This window comes from Oryza glaberrima, chromosome 3 (genome assembly GCF_000147395.1).
Source record: "Oryza glaberrima chromosome 3, OglaRS2, whole genome shotgun sequence".
Taxonomy (NCBI): Eukaryota; Viridiplantae; Streptophyta; class Magnoliopsida; order Poales; family Poaceae; genus Oryza; species Oryza glaberrima.
This window is the reverse complement of record NC_068328.1, coordinates 7,377,253-7,397,025: the sequence shown is the minus strand read 5'-3', so window position 1 is coordinate 7,397,025 and position 19,773 is coordinate 7,377,253. Positions and strand designations below refer to the sequence as shown.

At 43.6% G+C, this 19,773-nt stretch overlaps 3 protein-coding genes across 10 annotated transcripts; all 3 read right to left on the bottom strand.

The window, feature by feature from the left end:
- Positions 1-1,886: 1,886 nt before the first annotated feature.
- Positions 1,887-5,571, bottom strand: LOC127765403 (uncharacterized). Of its 7 annotated transcripts, none has more exons than XM_052290302.1 (3): positions 4,674-5,539; positions 4,395-4,584; positions 3,024-3,743 (listed from the first exon to the last, which is right to left on the bottom strand). In XM_052290302.1, exons 1-3 carry the CDS (start codon positions 4,709-4,711, stop codon positions 3,549-3,551), a joined length of 423 nt encoding a protein of 140 aa, XP_052146262.1. In that variant the 5' UTR covers positions 4,712-5,539; the 3' UTR covers positions 3,024-3,548. The 7 variants fall into 7 exon arrangements, 1 of the variants encoding a protein (XP_052146262.1); XR_008016115.1 differs by having other exon boundaries at positions 3,028-3,775; positions 4,395-4,835; positions 5,225-5,538; XR_008016114.1 differs by having other exon boundaries at positions 1,887-3,937; positions 4,395-5,571.
- A 3,681-nt stretch (positions 5,572-9,252) lies between these two features.
- LOC127768493 (uncharacterized) lies at positions 9,253-12,407 on the bottom strand. The gene is made up of 2 exons (XM_052294080.1): positions 11,148-12,407; positions 9,253-9,662 (listed from the first exon to the last, which is right to left on the bottom strand). Exons 1-2 carry the CDS (start codon positions 12,405-12,407, stop codon positions 9,606-9,608), a joined length of 1,317 nt encoding a protein of 438 aa, XP_052150040.1. The 3' UTR covers positions 9,253-9,605.
- A 2,927-nt stretch (positions 12,408-15,334) lies between these two features.
- LOC127765245 (uncharacterized) lies at positions 15,335-19,287 on the bottom strand. Of its 2 annotated transcripts, none has more exons than XM_052290107.1 (2): positions 17,168-19,287; positions 15,335-16,652 (listed from the first exon to the last, which is right to left on the bottom strand). In XM_052290107.1, exon 2 carries the CDS (start codon positions 16,009-16,011, stop codon positions 15,574-15,576), a length of 438 nt encoding a protein of 145 aa, XP_052146067.1. In that variant the 5' UTR covers positions 16,012-16,652; positions 17,168-19,287; the 3' UTR covers positions 15,335-15,573. The 2 variants fall into 2 exon arrangements, with proteins under 2 accessions (XP_052146067.1, XP_052146069.1); XM_052290109.1 differs by having other exon boundaries at positions 15,335-17,296; positions 18,858-19,287.
- Positions 19,288-19,773: the final 486 nt, after the last annotated feature.

Genomic DNA, 19,773 nt, shown 5'->3' with positions numbered 1-19,773 from the left:
AGCTCATTTCCTAGGTGGAAGTTCAACTTAACAGTCTCCACCAAAACCCTGGTATATCAAACAGGCACAACCTTGAGAACATTTCTTATAAGCCTTGAAATTTGGTGGGGATTGTTAGAATAAATGGGCTAGGTCCAATTTATCTTATTAAATCTCAAAGGCCCATAATAAGTGTTAAGGATAATAATACCACCTCAGGATTTAAGCGAGGAATATCTCAACCTAAATAGGGAGTTATTGGAGGCTCCCTGTTGACTGGTTGAGGTGGGGGTCGGAAAGCCACACGCGCGCGCGCGCCGGGCCGGGCCGAGGCCGAGGGCGTGCGTGCGTCACGTCGCTACTCTTTTGCAACCACTAACCCACGTTCCCACGACTGCCTCCGCAACAGCGCGTCCACGATCCCACGTTCCCATGACTACCTCTCTCCTGATAGATAAGGAGGCCGTGAGTCCGATCGACTGTCTCCGCAACAGCGCGTCCATGATCCCACGTTCCCATGACTGCCTCTCTCCTGATAGATAAGGAGACCGTGAGTCCGATCAGAACGATCCGCTTGCTTATTTCCCGGGTGTTAGTTCCTCCTCCTCCGCGCCTGTGCTGCTCTCGCCTCCTCGCTTCTGATCGCTTGCGTGCACGAGAGATCAGAAGGAGCAGGGCCTCCGGAACCACACCTTCGTCTGAGATCTGCGCACCGGGTAGGCAGGTGATCAGGTTTTTGGGGAGTGCTTCCCGCACGACTGCTCGTCCTCGTCCTCGCCCACCATGTCTGCGCCTGGAGCCGGCGCCGCTGCTGCTGCTGGAGGAGATGGCGGAGGTGGTGCGCCACCTGGAGCTGGAGGTGGTGCGCCAGGAGCTGGAGCCGGTGCCGCGAACAACAACACCAACGGAGGCAGTTCTGCCTCACAATCCAGCGGAGGGCCATTCTCAGGGTATATCCTTCTCCTGTTCCTGTTCTCGTTGTTAGCGCTTTATTGCTATGTTCCTGTTCCTGATATTCATGATGCCTCTAGCATGTTACTGCGTTACTGCTATGTTCTTATTCCTGATATTCATAATGTTGTTCATGATGCCTTTAGTATGCTACTGATAATGTTACATGCTATCACTAGATCACCCTACACTGTTTATGCCATGATTATTGTCTTAACATTTTGGATTAAAATATACCGATTTATGACCATATTTTCAACATATGTTCTAGTATGTTTGTCACGGCCTCACGGGTCTCATATATGTGAATGCGTGATCACACTGCTAACATTGAACCGACCTGGTGATTGCGATGTACAGGTAGCCACTTGGCTTTGGAATTCGCATTTCAGAATCTGTTTTTGAGGTGTTACACGCATGTGCTTGTTATCTGCCTGGTGACAACTGACAAGTAATCGTGGTTGAGAGGTTCATGATTCCGATTCCTCGTAGAATTCGAGTTGGGCATGCACGCAATTGTGGTGGATTCAGGCGAAAGCGAACATTTGTAGAACCGATTCTCCTTCGGTTGGATTCGCATTTCACAAGATGCGAATCCACCGCAAGAACGCGGAGCGGGGAGGCGAGGAGTGAAGCGTTCGTAGGACAAACTTGATTCACGTTTGTTCCGGGCGGTTGGCAACGATGCGCCTGCGAATATGCCTGTTTCTTGGATTCTCTTTCTGAAGAAACTATCCGCACTGGTCGAACAACTGCTGCCTGGCCTCGAGCACTATGCCGTACTACGTATTTATTCATCGTGTCTCTCGAATCTCGACCAGGTAATGATACTAGTAGATCGATTCTTACAACTATTGAAACACAAGAGTAAATTGCCTGATCAGCCAAGTAGTGGCTCTGTCGCTGGGATCAGAATGGATGTTGATTGACTTGAGTCCGTGCATCCAAACTGATCAGCCAAGCAGTTACAGACTCTGTAGTGATCTGAGAAAGGTTGAACACATATTTTTTTTATCTGTAAATTACGGTGCTGCTAGCATGCAGCGCCTGCAGATCTGTAGTGACAAATTGGTTTCTGCCTTTCTAGAGGGTCAAGTCGGAGGCATCTTTGGCTCGGCAAATCTAGCATTGTCAGTCAAACACACACATCGAACAGGGCACATACATGATACATCACGGCCATGATGCGACAGTGCATAAACAGGAGAACCAGCAAATACATCACTTCATTCATCCAGGATCCAAAACCAGTAATAGCGGACAGAGCTGGCAAGTTAAGATGGACCTGAGGATACTACGACGGCAATCTGAATACTGGCAGAGATGGGCCAATCGATGTTTCAGTGACTACTGCTTCTGCTACCTACGACTGTGAAGGCTTCTGGATCATCGCATAAATCCTCGCAGAGAGAACGGCACACGTCGAGTAGGCCCCCGCCGGAGATGCAGGAGAGGACGCACTCCATGCAGCTCGTGCCGACGCGCGCGGCATTGATGTGAAGCCACCGCGGCGCGTCGGCGGCGGCGCCCGCTGCAAGGGCGAAGCAGGCGATGCACAAGAAGGCGACCGCGATGGCCTTTGATCCCGTTGTAGTGACGGCCATATAGGACAAGTTGTATGAGCAATACTGACCCTCTCTAATACTGTTCTACAGAAGTTGGCTCCCTTTCGTCTTACTACTGTAGATGTCTTATATAGATGAACTGACACATCTTATTGTATCAGGTAACATGGGAATACATCTATGGTTGCAGATCATTGGATCATAGTTATAAAAAGAAAATGGATCATTGGTTCGAGATCTGTGGTCATCGCACTAAGTAACTCGCGAATGCCACTTGCATCATATGCGAGAGTTCAGAATACTCGAGTTGTGTGCACCTCTATTATCTCCCTGCAAAAACCGCCTTGTAGAATACAATGCACATGGCAGTCCGGACAACATCTTTTTTTTTAGCTTTTGTTTTTCTTTCACCATACTTACAGCTATCTTCAGTTTAGCAAGATTGCAAACTGCAAAGTCAATCTTCAGATCAGAATGGAGTAATTGACACACATGGGTATTAAAGTTTGGTATCCTTGTCCAAGGTCTTCTAAGTTCATCTGCATTTTTTTTTTTTACATCTGGACTGCAACCAGTAAGGGGTCAGCAATGCAAGACGCCATTTATCCTTTTGCATCTAACCAACAGTGACTGCTAGTGAATCAAACATCACCTCATACAACCAAGCACAAGTCCACAATGCGTTCCATGACATCGACAGGAACAGTCTGAATTCACAAACATCAACTGCCCTTAGATCACGGCCATAGGCCATCCCAATCTATTACACACCTCACCGGCTTGAAGAATTAAAATGGGGGACCCCGCAGAAAAGCATGTTAGTATATATTACAGTGAATTGCCAAAGACTTAAGATCACTCATGCGGAGAGCGACGCAAGCTACTGCTACTGAAAGAAATGGTCACAACGTTATCTGAACGCAAATAGATGAATTACTGATGCGTGAACCGAAGGAGATCGGCCATGCTGACAGCAAATTTCCTCACAGAACAGCATTCAGGCATCCTTGTAACAGTCTCTGAAGCACCCGGGGTAGCAGCCCAAGTGGCCGTTCACAGCGTTCTCAGGCCATTGGATGTGTCGAACGGTGCCACCAGCTCATCATTGTCACTGGAAGCTGCAGATGCGCCACACATTATCAGGATCATCACGGCAAAGATAAGTCCCGAGTTTGCTCTCATTGTGACCGTCCAGTCACTTGATCTTGTCTTCTGAAAAGCCTTTTTTTCGCTTTCACTTGGACCTGACTGATGCAGAGATGGCATTGGTCATCAGCACACTGCATCATTTATAGATAAATCAGGTCATCTTCCGTATGCAGCAATAGCATCATGGCGATGATCCATCAACTTGCTACTCTGATGACCTCACATGGATATCCATATCCTACTACAGAAGAGTTATCCCTTGTTGATAATAGATGATGTCATTTATCCGAGTCCTAGAATGTAACAAAGGTTTCTATCAGAGTATCAGGCACCAGTTGTAATACTTGGTTATCATTTAAAGCATCTTTCTAAGTTAATATGACGTGTGAGAGATTAACCACTAGTATGATAAGGGAGCTGGGACATTTGTTATCTAATGTTCAGTCTGGTAACTGGTTTAAGTTAGTGTTGACTGGGCATAAGAAACAAGTATTAGAATTGTGATTCAGATGAAAATGAGTATGTAACTTGTTAAGTGGTGGTAGTAGCAGTAATACATGTATGTCCCTTGAGGCTTGAGCACTCCAGATGAAAACAAGCCATAAGATTGGGTATAAGCTGTACAATATTTTCTGGAAAGAACCGGGTGATGAATAAACATTCTATAACTAACACTAGCACATTAGTACTAGTATAAATTCATGAAGCATCATACCACACTACTAACACATCAGATGCCATGGGAATTACCAGGAGTTTGTGCAGTGAGCAACAGGTGTATCTGAAATGAAGCAGAATGCTCGCGAAATTGTAGCGTTCTCCAACATCATATGAAATCTCACTTGCACAAAGTAAAAAGGCACATCGTGCCGCGACATTGATCATGTCCACCATGGACCCTGTATTTTCAGAGAGGGAGAAGCAGTTCTCCACCTCAATCCTGCATTGTTTAGAACTTGGCGGCAGGCGGTAGTGACAGATCTTGGGGTACTGGAAAAAGAAAAGGGGAGTTTGACGAGTGGCGCGTACCTCGGAGGGGCCGGTAGATCTGGCGCTTCCATCCCCATGGTCTGGGAGAGGATAGGACGAAAAGGAGGATGGTAGTAGGATTCGGGATACGGGAGGCAGTGAGGTGGGAGAAAAAGGATAATATGCCACTCTATTCGCTGAGTTTAGATAAAATGCCATCCACTACGATGCAAAGAATAAAATGCCACTTAGTAGGTTATCTTGGGGATATTTTACCACTTTGAGAAGACTTAAAACTAAAATAACCCTGCTGTGGGGAGAAAGAGGAAGGAAGAGGGGAGCCGGACAGCAGCTGTGGTCGCCGGCGACGAGTGCGCGACGAGGGGAGGACTGCTCCGGCGAGCGGCTACGAGGGGAGGAGGACATGTGCATGCGCGCGCGCGACGCCAGTAAGCGGCAAGCGGCGGGCGCCTGTCGCTATCTTCCCCGTCGTCCATCATTGTCCTCGCCGCCCGCCCCTGCCCTTGCCCCCGCGACCACCGCCGGCGACCACAGCCGCCGTACGGCACCCCCCTCCCTTCCTCTCTCTCTCTCCACTGCCCCTCCCCCACCTTCCCGTGTACTCGCCGCCGGCAACTACGGCCGCCGTCCGGCTCCCCTCTCCTTTCCTCTCTCTCCACCGTCCCTCCCCCTCCCCGCGCACTCGCCGCTAGCGACCACTGCCGTCGTCCGGCTCCCTTCTCTCTTCCTCTTTCTCCACTGCCGTCAGGCTTCCACCGCCCGCCCCACGCGTGCTCGCCACCGGCGACCACGGCCGCCGTCCGGCTTCTATCTCACTTCCTCTCTCTCCACAACAGGGGTATTTTAGTCTTAAGCCTTCTCAAAGCGGCAAAAATATACCGAAGATAACCTACTGAGTGGCATTTTATCCTTTGCATCGTAGTGGATGGCATTTTATCGAAACCCAACGAATGGAGTGGCATATATTGTCCTTTTTCTTGTGAGGTGGTGGCAACAGGTAGCTCGAGAGAGGGGAGAGGCGATGCCTGCTAGGGATCGGACCATGGCGGCGACGAGGCGGCTGTCGGAGTAGACGGCGACAGGCATAAGCGCCGGTTGCCGGGGGCATTTTGAAAGAAATGGGATAGCTACCAATAATTTTATTACTTACAACGTTTAAAATTTGTGATAGAAAATATGACAACTTCAAACTTCTTCAACCCTCCATTTAATTTTACCTGCTATCTTAATTCAAATAATAATGGTTTGGATAGATGGAATAGTAGGTAGAAGACATTTTGAAAATCTTCTACAGCTACTAATAGCTAGTATTAAGAGCTCGGGACAGTCAAAGTGCAAATACTTCACCTAGCTTGTGGCATACCGACGCTGCTGGATGGCGGACATGCTGAGCACAAGAGGGCTGCCACACCCTACCTCCTACGTCTTCTGTGACTAACAAAAAGAAACCATCAACCACATCCTTGTCGACTGCCCCAAATCCAAGCTCCACACCATTTGACAGCCCCTTTACTTCCCCTCCAACAATGCTTGCTTCATTGAGTGGTGGTGCGACGCTAGGAAGAAGATTGACAAAGCAAATAGGAGATGCTTTGACACCATTGTCATCTTGGTAGCCTGGACATTTGAAAGGAACAAAACAATATGGTGTTTAATAATGAGAGGAAATCGTGGAAAGAGGTAGCAAGTGCGGCCACGGAAGAAGCAACGGTTTGGCTCGTGGGCGGCCTGCCCATCTGAGGAGCCTCCCGCTTATCAATCGCCAAACTTGTCGCATATCGGCTCACGCTTCTCTTTTTTTGTTCCTTTCCTTTTGTGTTCCTTTGTTTTCTCAACCAATAGTTTGTAAAAGTTTAAAACTCCTCTCTCCTTGACACAAAAGATACGCAGAGCTTTTACGTATTCTAAAAACCAATAGCTAGGATTTTAGTTTGAGCAATTTGCAAAATTTCTGATCGCCCCTAATAATCCTGATACATAATATCTCAAAAAACCCCCTATATTAATCAGGATATAGTCCATATTCACTCTCCCGTTAATAACGACCGTAGTTTTACAAAACAAGTTATCATCGGAGCTCCGATGATTCTGCCATGGCGGAAGGGCCGGTGGCCTCATGAAAGTAGAGTGTCGCTTTGTTCAGATCCATGGGGAGCGCGCGGGACGCCGGAAGCTAGGGCTCTCCGCCCGCGGCTACACCAAAACGTCCAGAGTGGCCATAACCACCCTCTCGAAGCAAACAACACCTACTCTAACTTCGATCCTATTCGCCTGGCTGAGGATTAAGCCAGAGTTAGAAGTTGATGGTGATCTACTTTTGTGGTTGGCATTCCATAGCTTCACCGTGACCATCGGGAGGCATAAGCTGGTTTGGCGAGGCCCAGAAGCACAAAGGAGCTAGATAATGGTTGCAAGTTGTAAGTCTAGAATCAAGGGAAAGTATTTTTTTTATCTTAAAAAATACGTTCTCTCGTTTGTCGCATAGCTTTTAAATGGAGCCTAAATCATTACTAATCTCTAAATACATTATCTAAAGGCCAACCAGGAGTTGCTGCGGATGAACGGGTCGGTGTGTTCTTTCATGTTAAATGGTTAAATGCAAACACACATCAGGACATTATTATATAATTAATGACATAAACAAAGAAAAGGAAGGCATATCTGTGCAACACAGGGAATTATTGATCCATGAAGGCAAAACGATGGACCTGTTCAGATTGTAACCAAAATAAACCTTACCAAATTTTGGCAATACCAAAATTTTAGCAAGATATCAATGTTGCCAAAATTTTGGCAAGATTTCTTATGTATTTACCAAATTTAGCAACAAATTAAAGGAAGACATTTTTTAGCAACTTTACCAAAAATGGTATGGTTGAAAATGATATCAAAGTGAACAGGCTCGATGTCAGCATAGTAGAGGTAGTAGTAGTATTTCTCTACGCACCAAATTAACACCATGACGGCTTGAACAGCCGAAACATTTATTGGAGTCTCGAAGAAAAAAGCGGTACTAAGAGCATCTGCAATGTGTGAATTAACAAGGGTACTAAGAGAATCTTTTCACTGTAGCACATGCTCTATACATTGCGGCGGTATCATACCCTAGCCCTAATAAATCGGCCCTTCACGTGAGGACGGACACTCCAAATAAAATAACAATTCTTTTTTACAATGTTGCAGGCAAAGTAACGAGAGCACCGATAGGGAAGAGAAAAAAACGAAATAATTATATGGTTGTGGATCCCATTTTTAGAGTTGGAAGGGCTCCATACATTGCACAGATCTTTTCATTGCTTTATTCATACTGTGGACCCCACCTTAATACCCATACGGAATTATACATTGTGAATGCTCGAACTAAAGCAAACTCATGTGTACGTAGAGACGACGCATGCTAATGCTAAATTATTATACTCAATTTACTGACGAAACAAATGATCGCAATGTTGTTATCTGAACGCAGATGCGCAGCGCAGACACTACTGATGCATCTGACCAACCTTAATGCAAGCGCCTGCTTCAGATCTTCCGGGAACCAACAAGGCATTTTTGATAGCATAGCTGGTCGCACAAACTCGTAAACGGTGTCCCTAGGATGCAGTCTCTCCAGCATTCGTCGAAGCAGTCGGAGCCGACCTGTGCAGCCTTCCCGGGCTTCTGTTGCAGGATGTTGAACAACGCCGGCAGCTCATCGTTGTCACTGGCAGATGCGAAGGCGATGATGCGCACGACCAAGATCATCGCAACCATGATGATCCCAAATTTGCCTCTGATTGTGGCCATGCTAGTCACTCGATCGTGTGACTCGTGTCTACTCGAAAGCACTTTTTTTTTCGAGCTCTGTGGTAGGACCAAGCTCTTCCTGCAGAGCTAACCTTGGGAGATCGATCAGCCCATTTTATAGAGAAACTGGTGCACTCCAAACAATAGCAACTTGGAAATGGTCAAATGAAAATTTTTTATAAACTTTCACTTCCTCTGATCCAACAAAAATATCCTAAAGTAGTGTCATTGTTTCGAACCAGTCAGTCGATCGTGCCTTCAAAAAATGCCTCCTTTGGCTCTCACTGGAGAGTTGGAGTTGACTTCCTCCCGTGCTAACTTTGGGAGATACTCTCCATTTCATATTGTATAACGTCTAACTTTTTTCTTAATTAAAATTTTTTTAGTTTAACTAAATTTATAGAAAAAATTAGTAACATCTACAACACTAAATTAGTTTCATTAAATTTAACATTAAATATAATTTGATAATATGTTTGTCTTATATTGAAAATATTAATATATTTTTCTATAAATTTGATTACATGTTAAAAAAATTGACTAAGTAAAATATCAAATGGACGTAGAGAGTATGAGTCAGAGTATCCTCTGTACTCTGTAGCAACTTGGGTATATTGGCACGGAAATGCGTAAAATTTCACTTCTCTTTTTCTTGGTAGTCTGATGTAAACACAAAACGTCCTACAGCACATAGTTTTCTTTTTTAAAAAAAAAAAAAACTACAGCACACAGTTTTAAGATTGTGCCGCACAGAGTTCCAAGATTGTGCACAGAATATTCTTTCTTTTAAATAAAAGAACAAGACTGTACGATTTTGAGATTTTGCCTTAAGATAAGTACTAATACTATTCCATTTACAACTAGTTAATGACTGGAGTGCTAGAGTTTGACAAAAGATATCATCAGGTACCACTTGTATCACTTATCGGAGTCAGCCATCAACCAGCCCGGCATGACCAGACAATTCAAAGGTAGCTATGAAGTAATGTTAAAACCATCAGCGTTAACAAAAACACACTAGCAATTCAGTTTTACTACCATCTGATAATAACATCATAACTTCTAGAGAATGATTACATCACATTCATCCTTCCAAATAGATGGGTGCTAATCAAACACCAATCTTCAATGTTAATCCTACTTGATATGTTGCAAAAACCATCGAAGTTCCACATGATGCAGAGATCATTTAACCTTCATCCGCTTTGTGCTTTCCTCACCCTCATTTCCTTCCACCATTGCCTAGCAGAAACAAATTAATGTATGTCAAACTAGACAAATTTAAAATGGCCTAATGGTTCTTAATCCACTTCAATAATTCCCTCAGTGCATACCAAAGTTACAATTAACAGAGCTAGACAGGAAATTAATATGTGGCCAAATATATATAAATGAAAATTCATCATTGAGAAACCTAGATAGTCTTAGGACATCTACTACACAGATTTTCATATTGATTCCATATAACCACATTCATATATATATATGTTAATAAATCTAGACATTCTAGACATATACTCCCTCCGTTTCAAAATATTTGACGCCGTTGACTTTTTAGCACATGTTTGACCATTCGTCTTATTCAAAAAATTTAAGTAATTATTAATTATTTTCCTATCATTTGATTCATTGTTAAATATATTTTTATGTAGGCATATAATTTTACATATTTCACAAAAGTTTTTGAATAAGACGAATGGTCAAACATGTGCTAAAAAGTCAACGGTATCGAACATTTCAAAACGGAGGGAGTATATGTTTAGATTCATTAACATATATATGAATGTGTGCAATACAAAAAAGTCTTATAATGTGAAATGGAGGGAGTACCAGCTAGGGAAAGTAACATAACTCAGTTAGGGCCTTACACTGTTACACATGATATTTCCATATACTATGGTATAGAGGATACGATTCTATACTTATTACATAGAGAATTTTAGTTAGACAAATCTCTTTTCCAACACACAACGCTAAAAAAACTTCAGAAGTAAAAAAGAAAAGAGATTTTCGTACAACTGCGACAAGAATTATGGTCAGGTTTGGTCAGATGATGTAGTTGCCTCGCCGCAACATACCTATCATTGGCCCCATTTGTCTGTACTCTCTAAAATAATAATGAGCAATACTCACACAAGGGCATGCTGATAAGGTCAATTCTAAGAGGCATTTAAGTAAAATAGCTAAAATCAACCAAGCCCACACGTTATGGATAGATTGCACTTTTCACAAATTTCATTACAGAACCTTGCTGGTGACTTGGTGCTCAGTTTGAATTTACCACATGTAACATCTTTAAATAAAATAGGTCTATATCAATTGGGAATCAAGAATTCAATTGGATACATCTACTGGACAAGCCATCACAACTTTGTAGTGAAGTGAAAGTAACTATGACAGCGTTCTCCAGTTCCTAGAAGTACCAACAGAATGCAAAAATGGCGTTCCTGGTTTGGACGAGGAGGGCTGTAGCATGGCAAAAGAGCTAAGTCATTTGGCATTAGACAATCATGATGGCTGATTAGCACACACATATGCTATCTAGAGTTCAGTTCAGTAGGATAACTAGCCTAATATACTTACTCCGTTACTCGTGAGATACTAAGATGTAACTGACTGGGCATGATAACCAAGCATTAGAACTGTGGAAAGTGTTATTGTGTTAACAGAACAATATACTTCAAGTGAGTAAATAACTAAGTATGTTGGGTGTCGTAGTAGTAATACCTGCATGCCTTTTGAGAGCTCCGAGTATGCAGTGAACTCACAGGCGATGAGATCTGGTATAAGATCACCCATACTTTCAATGTGGTGCTGGGTGATGGATAACACGTCGATGTCAAGAACGTACTGGGCCTTGAACTTGAGCTTGTTGCCCTCATCGTCGAAATCTGTGACATCGCTCTCCTCAATCTCGACTTCAGTCATGACTACACAGACGACATCTTCGTCAACCATGCTCAGGACAGGGCACATCGGTCTAAGCTGCGGCAACCCCATGGCGACGAATTCCTCACTGGCCCAAATGTCTCCAACAGTACACACCGGGCCTTTCTCCCACTCGCTGAGGTCGGCTGACAGGGTCCAGATGGTCAGCTTCACCTCATCCACGGCCAGGTACTCGTTGGTAAAACCCTCCATGTCGATCAACCTGATGACACCGTTGACGCGGCCCATGGAACGGAACTCGGGCATGTGAGGCCGGCCATACTTGCCGACGGGGTCGAAGGAGCAAGCCTTGGGCAATGGGATGAAACGGAACCGAGGCGCACGCAGCGTCGCAAGGTCGCAGAACAGGATGCCCATGAACAGATCGGCCCAGCACAGGCACGATTCACCGAACGAGAACACCAAGTCGGTGGTGAAGGGGTCGGTGCCCGTGCACACCTCGCCGGGAAGGCGAACGTCCTCCTTCACCCATTGGCCATTGCTGCCGGAGGTCGACGCGGGGGAATTCGACAACCACATCACGAGCGTGGCATCGGGAAGGGAGCCATGGAACGGCCTGAGCAGCTCGGCGATGACATAGGCGGTAGTACCGTCTCCTCCTCCGCCGCCGCCGGCATGGCGCAGGACAGCGGCTGTGCCGACCCAGACGACTCCGGACACAGGAAAGGGGAACGTGTGCACTGTAGTGAGAGAACCGTCGATGGCGTCGTAGATCAGGTGGCAGCCGTGGGAGAAGCCGGGGAAGCCGGTGCCGGCGTAGAACAAGACAAGGCTCTTGTCGGCGCACTCGACATGGATGGTTTCCACTACCCTGATCGCCTTCCGCGAAATCAGCATGGAGAAGCGAGATACAATGGGAGGATCCGCAACCTCTGGGTAGGGCTTCACGTTCCGCATGCCGGCGGGGACTTCCTGCCTTAATCTGGCTGGAAGGTACTTCACTGGGGCGCCGGTCGATTCTCCCTTACCTTTGCTCTCTTCTTCGTCGAAGACGGCGGGCTTGACGACGCGATCGAGCAAGACCCAGGCGGGAGCCATGGCGGATGATTTGCGCCTGGGTGGAGGGGAGTAGAGCTGAAAAAGCCTGGAACGACTAGGGAAACGAACGATCGCAGGATGATGTGGATGTCCGGCCGGGAAGGAGAATCAGTTGATCGAAACGAGTCGCAACAAATGCGGATCGCGGGATATGTTCACTTGTTCAGCGTTTTCCAACGTTCATATTTAACTTCTTCTATAAATTTAAAAAGGGGAATAATATATTTAACACGTACAGATTTTATCTCAGTTTCCATTATTACACTTTTCAAACTTTCTATATAAAAGTTACGTTAAAATTATCAAATAAATTAATTTGTCAAGTTTTTAATAATTAAATTTTAATCAATCATGTGTTAATTATTTTCTTCATTCTACATGCACCAGCTTAATATCCATCAGTTTCAAACACCATTGTAGTAATGAAAAGTGATCGAAGGGATCATAGGCCCATATGCAGAGTTAACTAGGTGGCACCTGGGGCAGTGGTGGATTTAGGCCATTTCTGTGGGGTCGGCCGACCCCAGCTTTTTGAAAAACGTCCTATAAATCTCAATTTTTATGTATAAATCCAAAACAATAAAGAGAAATGTCCCCACTTAAATACAAACTACTAGTAATTGACCCCACAGGTTTAAATTTCTGGCTCCGCTACTGCCATGGGGCATGGACCACCTTAAGATTTAACTCAAAGTTAAAACTATAGTAGATATAAGGAATACCCTGAAGTGTTGGGGTTGGTCTATTTAACCACTTATAAAGTACGAAACTAGATTTCTACCTTTGAAGTATGAAAATCGGTTCAAATAACCCCTACAGTGGTTTTATAGGTAGTTTTGACATGTAAATGATTGTGTGGCGCAAAGATTAGTCTAGTAAACCCAAATTTATCTAACTATTGCTTTTCACGCACTAATCGACAAGCCTAAAGTTACTATACTAATACTAATTTACATCAGTCTCGGGCGTTTCACTTGTGAATAAAATACTTAGCCCATTTCAAAGTCTCCTCTTTAGTTCAAGAGCCCGTTTCAATAACCACTCTAGGGGTTATTTGAACTGATTTTGATACTTTAGGGAATAAAATACCCAGCTTCATACTTCAGGGGTTATGTAGATCAGCATCAATACTTTAGGGGTGAAGTAGTCTTATTCCTAAATATAATACATAACATGATAAAAATTGTATAGTGGACCACCATTGATTTGACCTATTACACGTAGATAAATCACCTTTCATATAAATCCTAATTACACCACATAATATACAGATTTTTACTTTAGAACTAAATATGCATGAAAAATTAAGAGTAAATTTTACTTTTTGTCATCTTTTATTACCGATATTTCATCTTAGATCACCCTTTAAACAATGTTGTTACTTTGGATCGGGTATTTTTACTTTTGTGATATTTTGAACCCCTCAACTATTTTATCCATCTACATCAAACTTGTTATATGCCAAAGAAATTATCTTGCATATTGCTATGTGAGTTTATTGATGAGTAGGAGCCATTTATATACTTATACTTGAGAAGAGAGTTAGGGTGAACCAATGTAAAACAAAGGTAAAAAATATCCAATTTAAAGTAAAATCATTGGTTAAAGGATGGTACAAAATGAAACATTGATAATAAAAGTTCCCTAAAATAAAATTTACTCAACAATTGACAATGACAAGTATTTTGGATGGTCCTAGCAGTACTAGAGGCTATTATTTGTACCTCTATACCTGTCAGTGTTCCATGTACTCACTGAATTCGCAAGCCATGTGGTTAGGGTACAGCCGTACAGGTTCTACCCCACCATCAGGGTGAAGGCGTGAAGCTTGGTAACGACGGACAGCAGAGCACCCACCTCGATCCTTACGTTCCACGTCGATGGCAAGAAAATGCTGGGCTATGACATCCACACTCCCGTACACAGTCTCGTCGGCATCGTTCACGATAACGCAGACGACATTATCGTTGACCGTGCGCAAGACAGGGCACACCGGAGGCGGACTAATCCGCGGCACTCCCATGACAACGTACTTTTCGCTTGCCCAAATGTCTCCGACACGACACTCCGGGCCTTTCCTCCACTCGCCGCCGGAGTCCAGCGACAGGATCCAGATGGCCAGCTTCAAATCCTCAGCGACCGTGTGTCCTCTTCATGTCAACGAACCTGATGGCGCCATTTGTGGACGTTGGTCATGAGGAGCTCGGCGAGGACGACGTAGGCGCCACCGCCAAGTGAAAAGATGGATGTTCCGCTCCCGATGGCGAGGAGGCTGTCAGGGGCTCAGGGCGGGGGATGTCAGGCACGGGAGTGAGGGAGTCGTCAATGGCGTCGTTGATCAAGTAGGATGATTTGGTAGTACTCGCCGGTGTAGACGACGAGGAGGTACGTACTCTTGGTGGCGCACTTCATTGATCGCCCGACGCCCGCCATGGCATCAGCAGGGAGAAAGGCTTCACTATGCGCATGCCGGCGGCTATTGCCGGGCCGTCGATCGGTTCTCCGCAAGCTTCGCTCCCGTCATCATCGACCGGCAGCTGGAGTCCGCGAAACGATCGAGCAAGACAAAAGGCAGGGGATTTTCGCGCGCGCTGGTATCCTCTCCTAGCCATGGTATGGATCGGGAATTGGAAAGGATAGCGAAACGGACTGAGGAGGAGAGAGTGAGAGACGCAGCGTGCGGGGATGCGGATCTCGAAATATTTGGAGTTCTTACTGGAGTTGTTTTCCTAGAAAAGAGAATTGCGGATTGGAACTTCATCAGATGATAAGAACAAAGAGTGTGCATTCAGGCGCACATTGATTCTTCTCTCTCTCTTTTTTTTCGCATGCGTCATTGATCATGTGTACTTGGTACGGAAACTGGTACGCCCATCACTGCATTCAAGGAACTAAAACAGTACGTACTTCTGATAACAGGGTCGAAATGAAGATAATGTAATTGCACTAATCGGCTACACACCTTGACGCCTTCAACAACAAGAACAGTGGAACCGTGGAAGAACACGGGAACATAGAAGAACAAAAGCAAGCACACTTATGCAGAGCGGCGACACAAGCTACTGCTACTTGCTAGTAGTTTGCTACTGAAAGATCACAGCGCTAACTGAACGCAAGCGCAGGCACTATTGATGCGCGGACCGAAAGAAACGCATCTGGTGGAATCTTACGGCGAGAGCCCGATTTGGTTCTTCCGGACATCATCACCGCACATATCCTCACACCAAATCTTGCAGTACGGTGGATCAATCTTCGCTTCGACGCAGGAACTGATGCACCTTGGGATGTTGCAAATGTCACCGACGATAGCGGAGTTCTCCGGCGACAGCCGGCTGAGGAACTTCCGGACATCATCGCCACATTCCTTGGAGCAGAAGTCCGAGCAGTAATCTCCATCGAACCCAGCTGCAAAGCAGCCGGCGAAGCACCGAGTGTAGCAGCCGTGGCCGAGGTTGGCGGCTTCCTTCGCCGGCTGCTGCAGGATGTCGAACGCCGCCGGCAGCATGTCGTTGTCGCCAGCAGCTGCAGAGGCAGCGCACATGACCAAGACCATCGATACGGCGATGACCCCAGATTTGGCTGTGATTGTGGCCATGCTAGTCATTCGGTTAGTGTCTTCTGGAAAAGACACCTTTCGCTCTCACTTGGACGTCTTGGACCTCTGACTCTTACTGCAGATATAACTTGAGAGGATCTATGCCTTATATAATAGAGGAGCTGGGGAATCCACCATTGCAACACCAGCTTGGATATGGCCTTATGAAAGAGTTTGAGTTCAGATTTTCATGTCCCTCTGATCCATGAAATATTCTATAGCAAAGTTGTTGGACTGTGGACAGTTAGATAATGTCATTGATTCGAGTCACCCTTATCATGTCTTCTTACTCTGACTCAGCTCTAACTGCAGTCTGCAGAGCTATCTTCAGGAGATCTGCGCCATATATAGATAAGCTGCGGGATCCTACATAGCATAGAGAAACTTACAATATCATAAGAAAATGTTGAAATTTCCGCTTCCCTGTGATTACATGAGATATACTATGGCTCAGTTGTTGCCTTACGGACAGTAAAATAATGTCATTGATTCGAGTGCTGCAGTTTAACAAGTATATATCATCAGGCACCACTTGTACCTCTGGCTTCAGAGACTTAGAAAACTGGTTGGCGGACTAACTAGTTATTCTGGAAGATTAACAAGGTCCACGATTGCTCCAGCTCACCAAAACAAGCAACTGCACAAACAACCTGCCAATAAATGATGTTAAATCCTCAACCAAATGTGACCAGTTAACCAGAGTGATGATCAATGACCAAAAACAATATTATCCCACTGCACACGAGTAGAAGAAATTGATATGGTATATAATTAAAACTATGTTCTAATCGGAAGGAGCGAGTATCTCTCAGTGGTAATTACTGGCTACTCCAACATGCAATGCCTTGGAGAAGCATGTTAACGTTCAGAACATTTTTTTTGTTGCATGCATGGATTCCATTTTCTATTATAAACCAAAACAGCCCCCAGTCTAAGTTAGCTAATAAAATGCACTTGGTTGCACATAAAATGGTACTGTTTTCATTTTTCAATCAACTACATGCATCACACTAAAATCAGCAACGGCATGCAACTTGTGCCTGTCCAGAAAGGCCTGCCTTTAGCAAAATGCCAAAAGAAACATCACTAGAAAGCCCCACCACTGTCTATATCTGGTAGTGTACACTTCTTGCAGTTACCAACAAATAATGGAGAATGCACTTACCAATTCTTGCACAAGTCAGCCAAATGGATTTAAAACTCGCATGTTTAATAGATACTAACTCCACCCTGCAGACTTGGCACTAAATATTTCATCTGTGTGTAAATAATGACTCCGTCTGTAGTACTCTTCCTGCCACAAATAGTTGAATGAATTGTGTGTTGAACATTTAAATGGTATCCAAAACACAACTTTAGCCACTTTTATATATCTGTAGAAACTAATAAATCTCATCACATCCGGCCAATCTAGATATTCATAAAGAAATTATAATCATGAATATTTGAGTGCCACATTCTAGGAAAGAGAGTAACTGCTAAAGAAAGATTTTTAATATTTGAGCATGTTAGGTGGATTATTCCATCGCTCTACAAGCAAGCTGTAAAAGCACACTGTGACTGCAAGCAAAGAATATAGCATATCACATAAAGCTATTTCGAGATGTTTAGTTGAGCACTGCCATGCCAAAGTTTGCTCAACATAGTAATTCAATTACCTGAAGAAAAGAAGTTTTACTTCAGTCCAACTCCATGAACAGTTAAGAAAAACAAGCATGAATTAACAATTTCATATTTATGCCCCAACACACTAGCTTTCTTTCAAGCATTGGGTTTGCATGCATATCTGATAAGAAGAAAGCTCATAATGTGGACCCATGTCCTGGCTGACATTTGGGCAAAAGGTGAACAGCGTTTGGACATGCTGACTTGAACATATAATCCTATCTAGCAAGCAGTACGTGCATTGCATGTCACAATATTAGATATTCCATTATGGTACTTACCAAGTACAATATTATCATATGAAACATGTTTTACTTAAGGCACCTCACAATAGAGCATTATTTATTTCTCTTAAGAATCAAAGAAATCGAGCACAACCAGTGCCTTCTTGTCTTTTGTTGCTCAAGTCTTTGACCTTTTCTTGCCAGGGAATGTATTTTGTTGACATCAGGTTTTATGGGTTACTTGCACAATACATCAATAAGCCTAAAAGATTCTGGAAATGTTAGGAGCATAGATCAAACAGGGAAACACCACAAGGACGATTGGCCCTTAGTGGGAGAAGTGAAGTTAGACTGGGGAGATTTACATTGGGAGGAATTAGATTGGTGGGAGAAGTGAAGTTAGACTGGGAAGATTTACATTGGAAGGAATTAGATTGGTTACTTCTTCATTGAATCCATAGAGTGTATGGCTTGGTGTCTATAACCAGGATCTAACAAACATATTTTCTAAAAGACAAAAGGAAACAGCGAAGCTAATCTAATCAAATCCTGCCTTGCTAATTTTGCCATAGGAAAAAAAATCTTAGTTAATGGCTGCTAATCACATCAGTTGCTCCAGCCTCCTTGGCCACGGGTCCATTTTGGCTCCCACAACCATGATAGGAAAGTAACTGTAATGTTTGGATGAAGAATTCATACGTTCAGAATAGGACGATGCAGGAGCCAGGATAGGTACGCGTTGCATGGATGGCTAATCCCTGCAATTTTCACTGGATCAACTGACGAAGGACAGATGTTACCTTTTATGTGTCTAGCCAACAACAGAGATTGTCTAGCATGATGTTTGGCGGCAAAACAAGGGGTAAACCCAAATTTGAAAGTGGTGCATCAAATTGTATTATAGATGTAACAAGTGGCGCAAAATAGAAACAGACAAATAATGTATGTGGGTTCTTGTGTCCAGACCTCAACCTGATGATGCATCATGTGACGCCAGATCACGCCAATAAGCAGAAAAGGCGGCATGACGAAGTTAACTGACAGATCTGCATGAGAGAAAATTCATGATTAAACGGTTAAGATAGTTTAAGGCCATAAGGGCATTGCTCATAGGATGGTAATTTCACCAACAATAAACACGTGTATAGCAGAGGAAATGATGACACATAACTCATTGCAATCCTGCAAATACAGAAAAAAAAAGTGAGAAAAACTTAAGGCAACCCCTTCAAAATCTATCAAATTTATATGCTTAATGCAAACAGAAATCTAGCTTATCAAAGGGGGGAATCACGAATGCTTACCAGAATAGCCTTTTGATAAAATTACACAGAATGCATTCCATGAAGAACTATAGTGAACTTGTAGATTTAGAACATAAAAGTTATTTGCAATAATTTGCATAACAGTAGTCCTCCAAAACCATTATGCTTCAGACGTTAATTAATATATATATATATATATATATATATATATATATATATATATATATATATATATATATATATATATATATATATATATCAGCATTTGAAAAGATTAAATAAAATATGAAAAGAACCTTGCCTGACCATACAGAATTGAATATATAAAACAAACAGAAGAAAATGTTCCTGAAGCATTTGACATGGACACTCAACCATTCCTTGAGCTTTGACAAATAATATTTAACATCTTAACGCTCAATGAATATTGTAGATAGTAGAATTTATAACATGAAAAAAGGGACTTGGCAAAAGAAGATAAAAACACTAAGATCTATTTAATGTTTGAATAATAAATAATTATGTATTTCATGTGGCATCACAACGAAGGATTTATACTGTCATAGTAAACATCCACCCAGTCAATCAGTCTAATGCAGAAGGGTACCTAATACAAA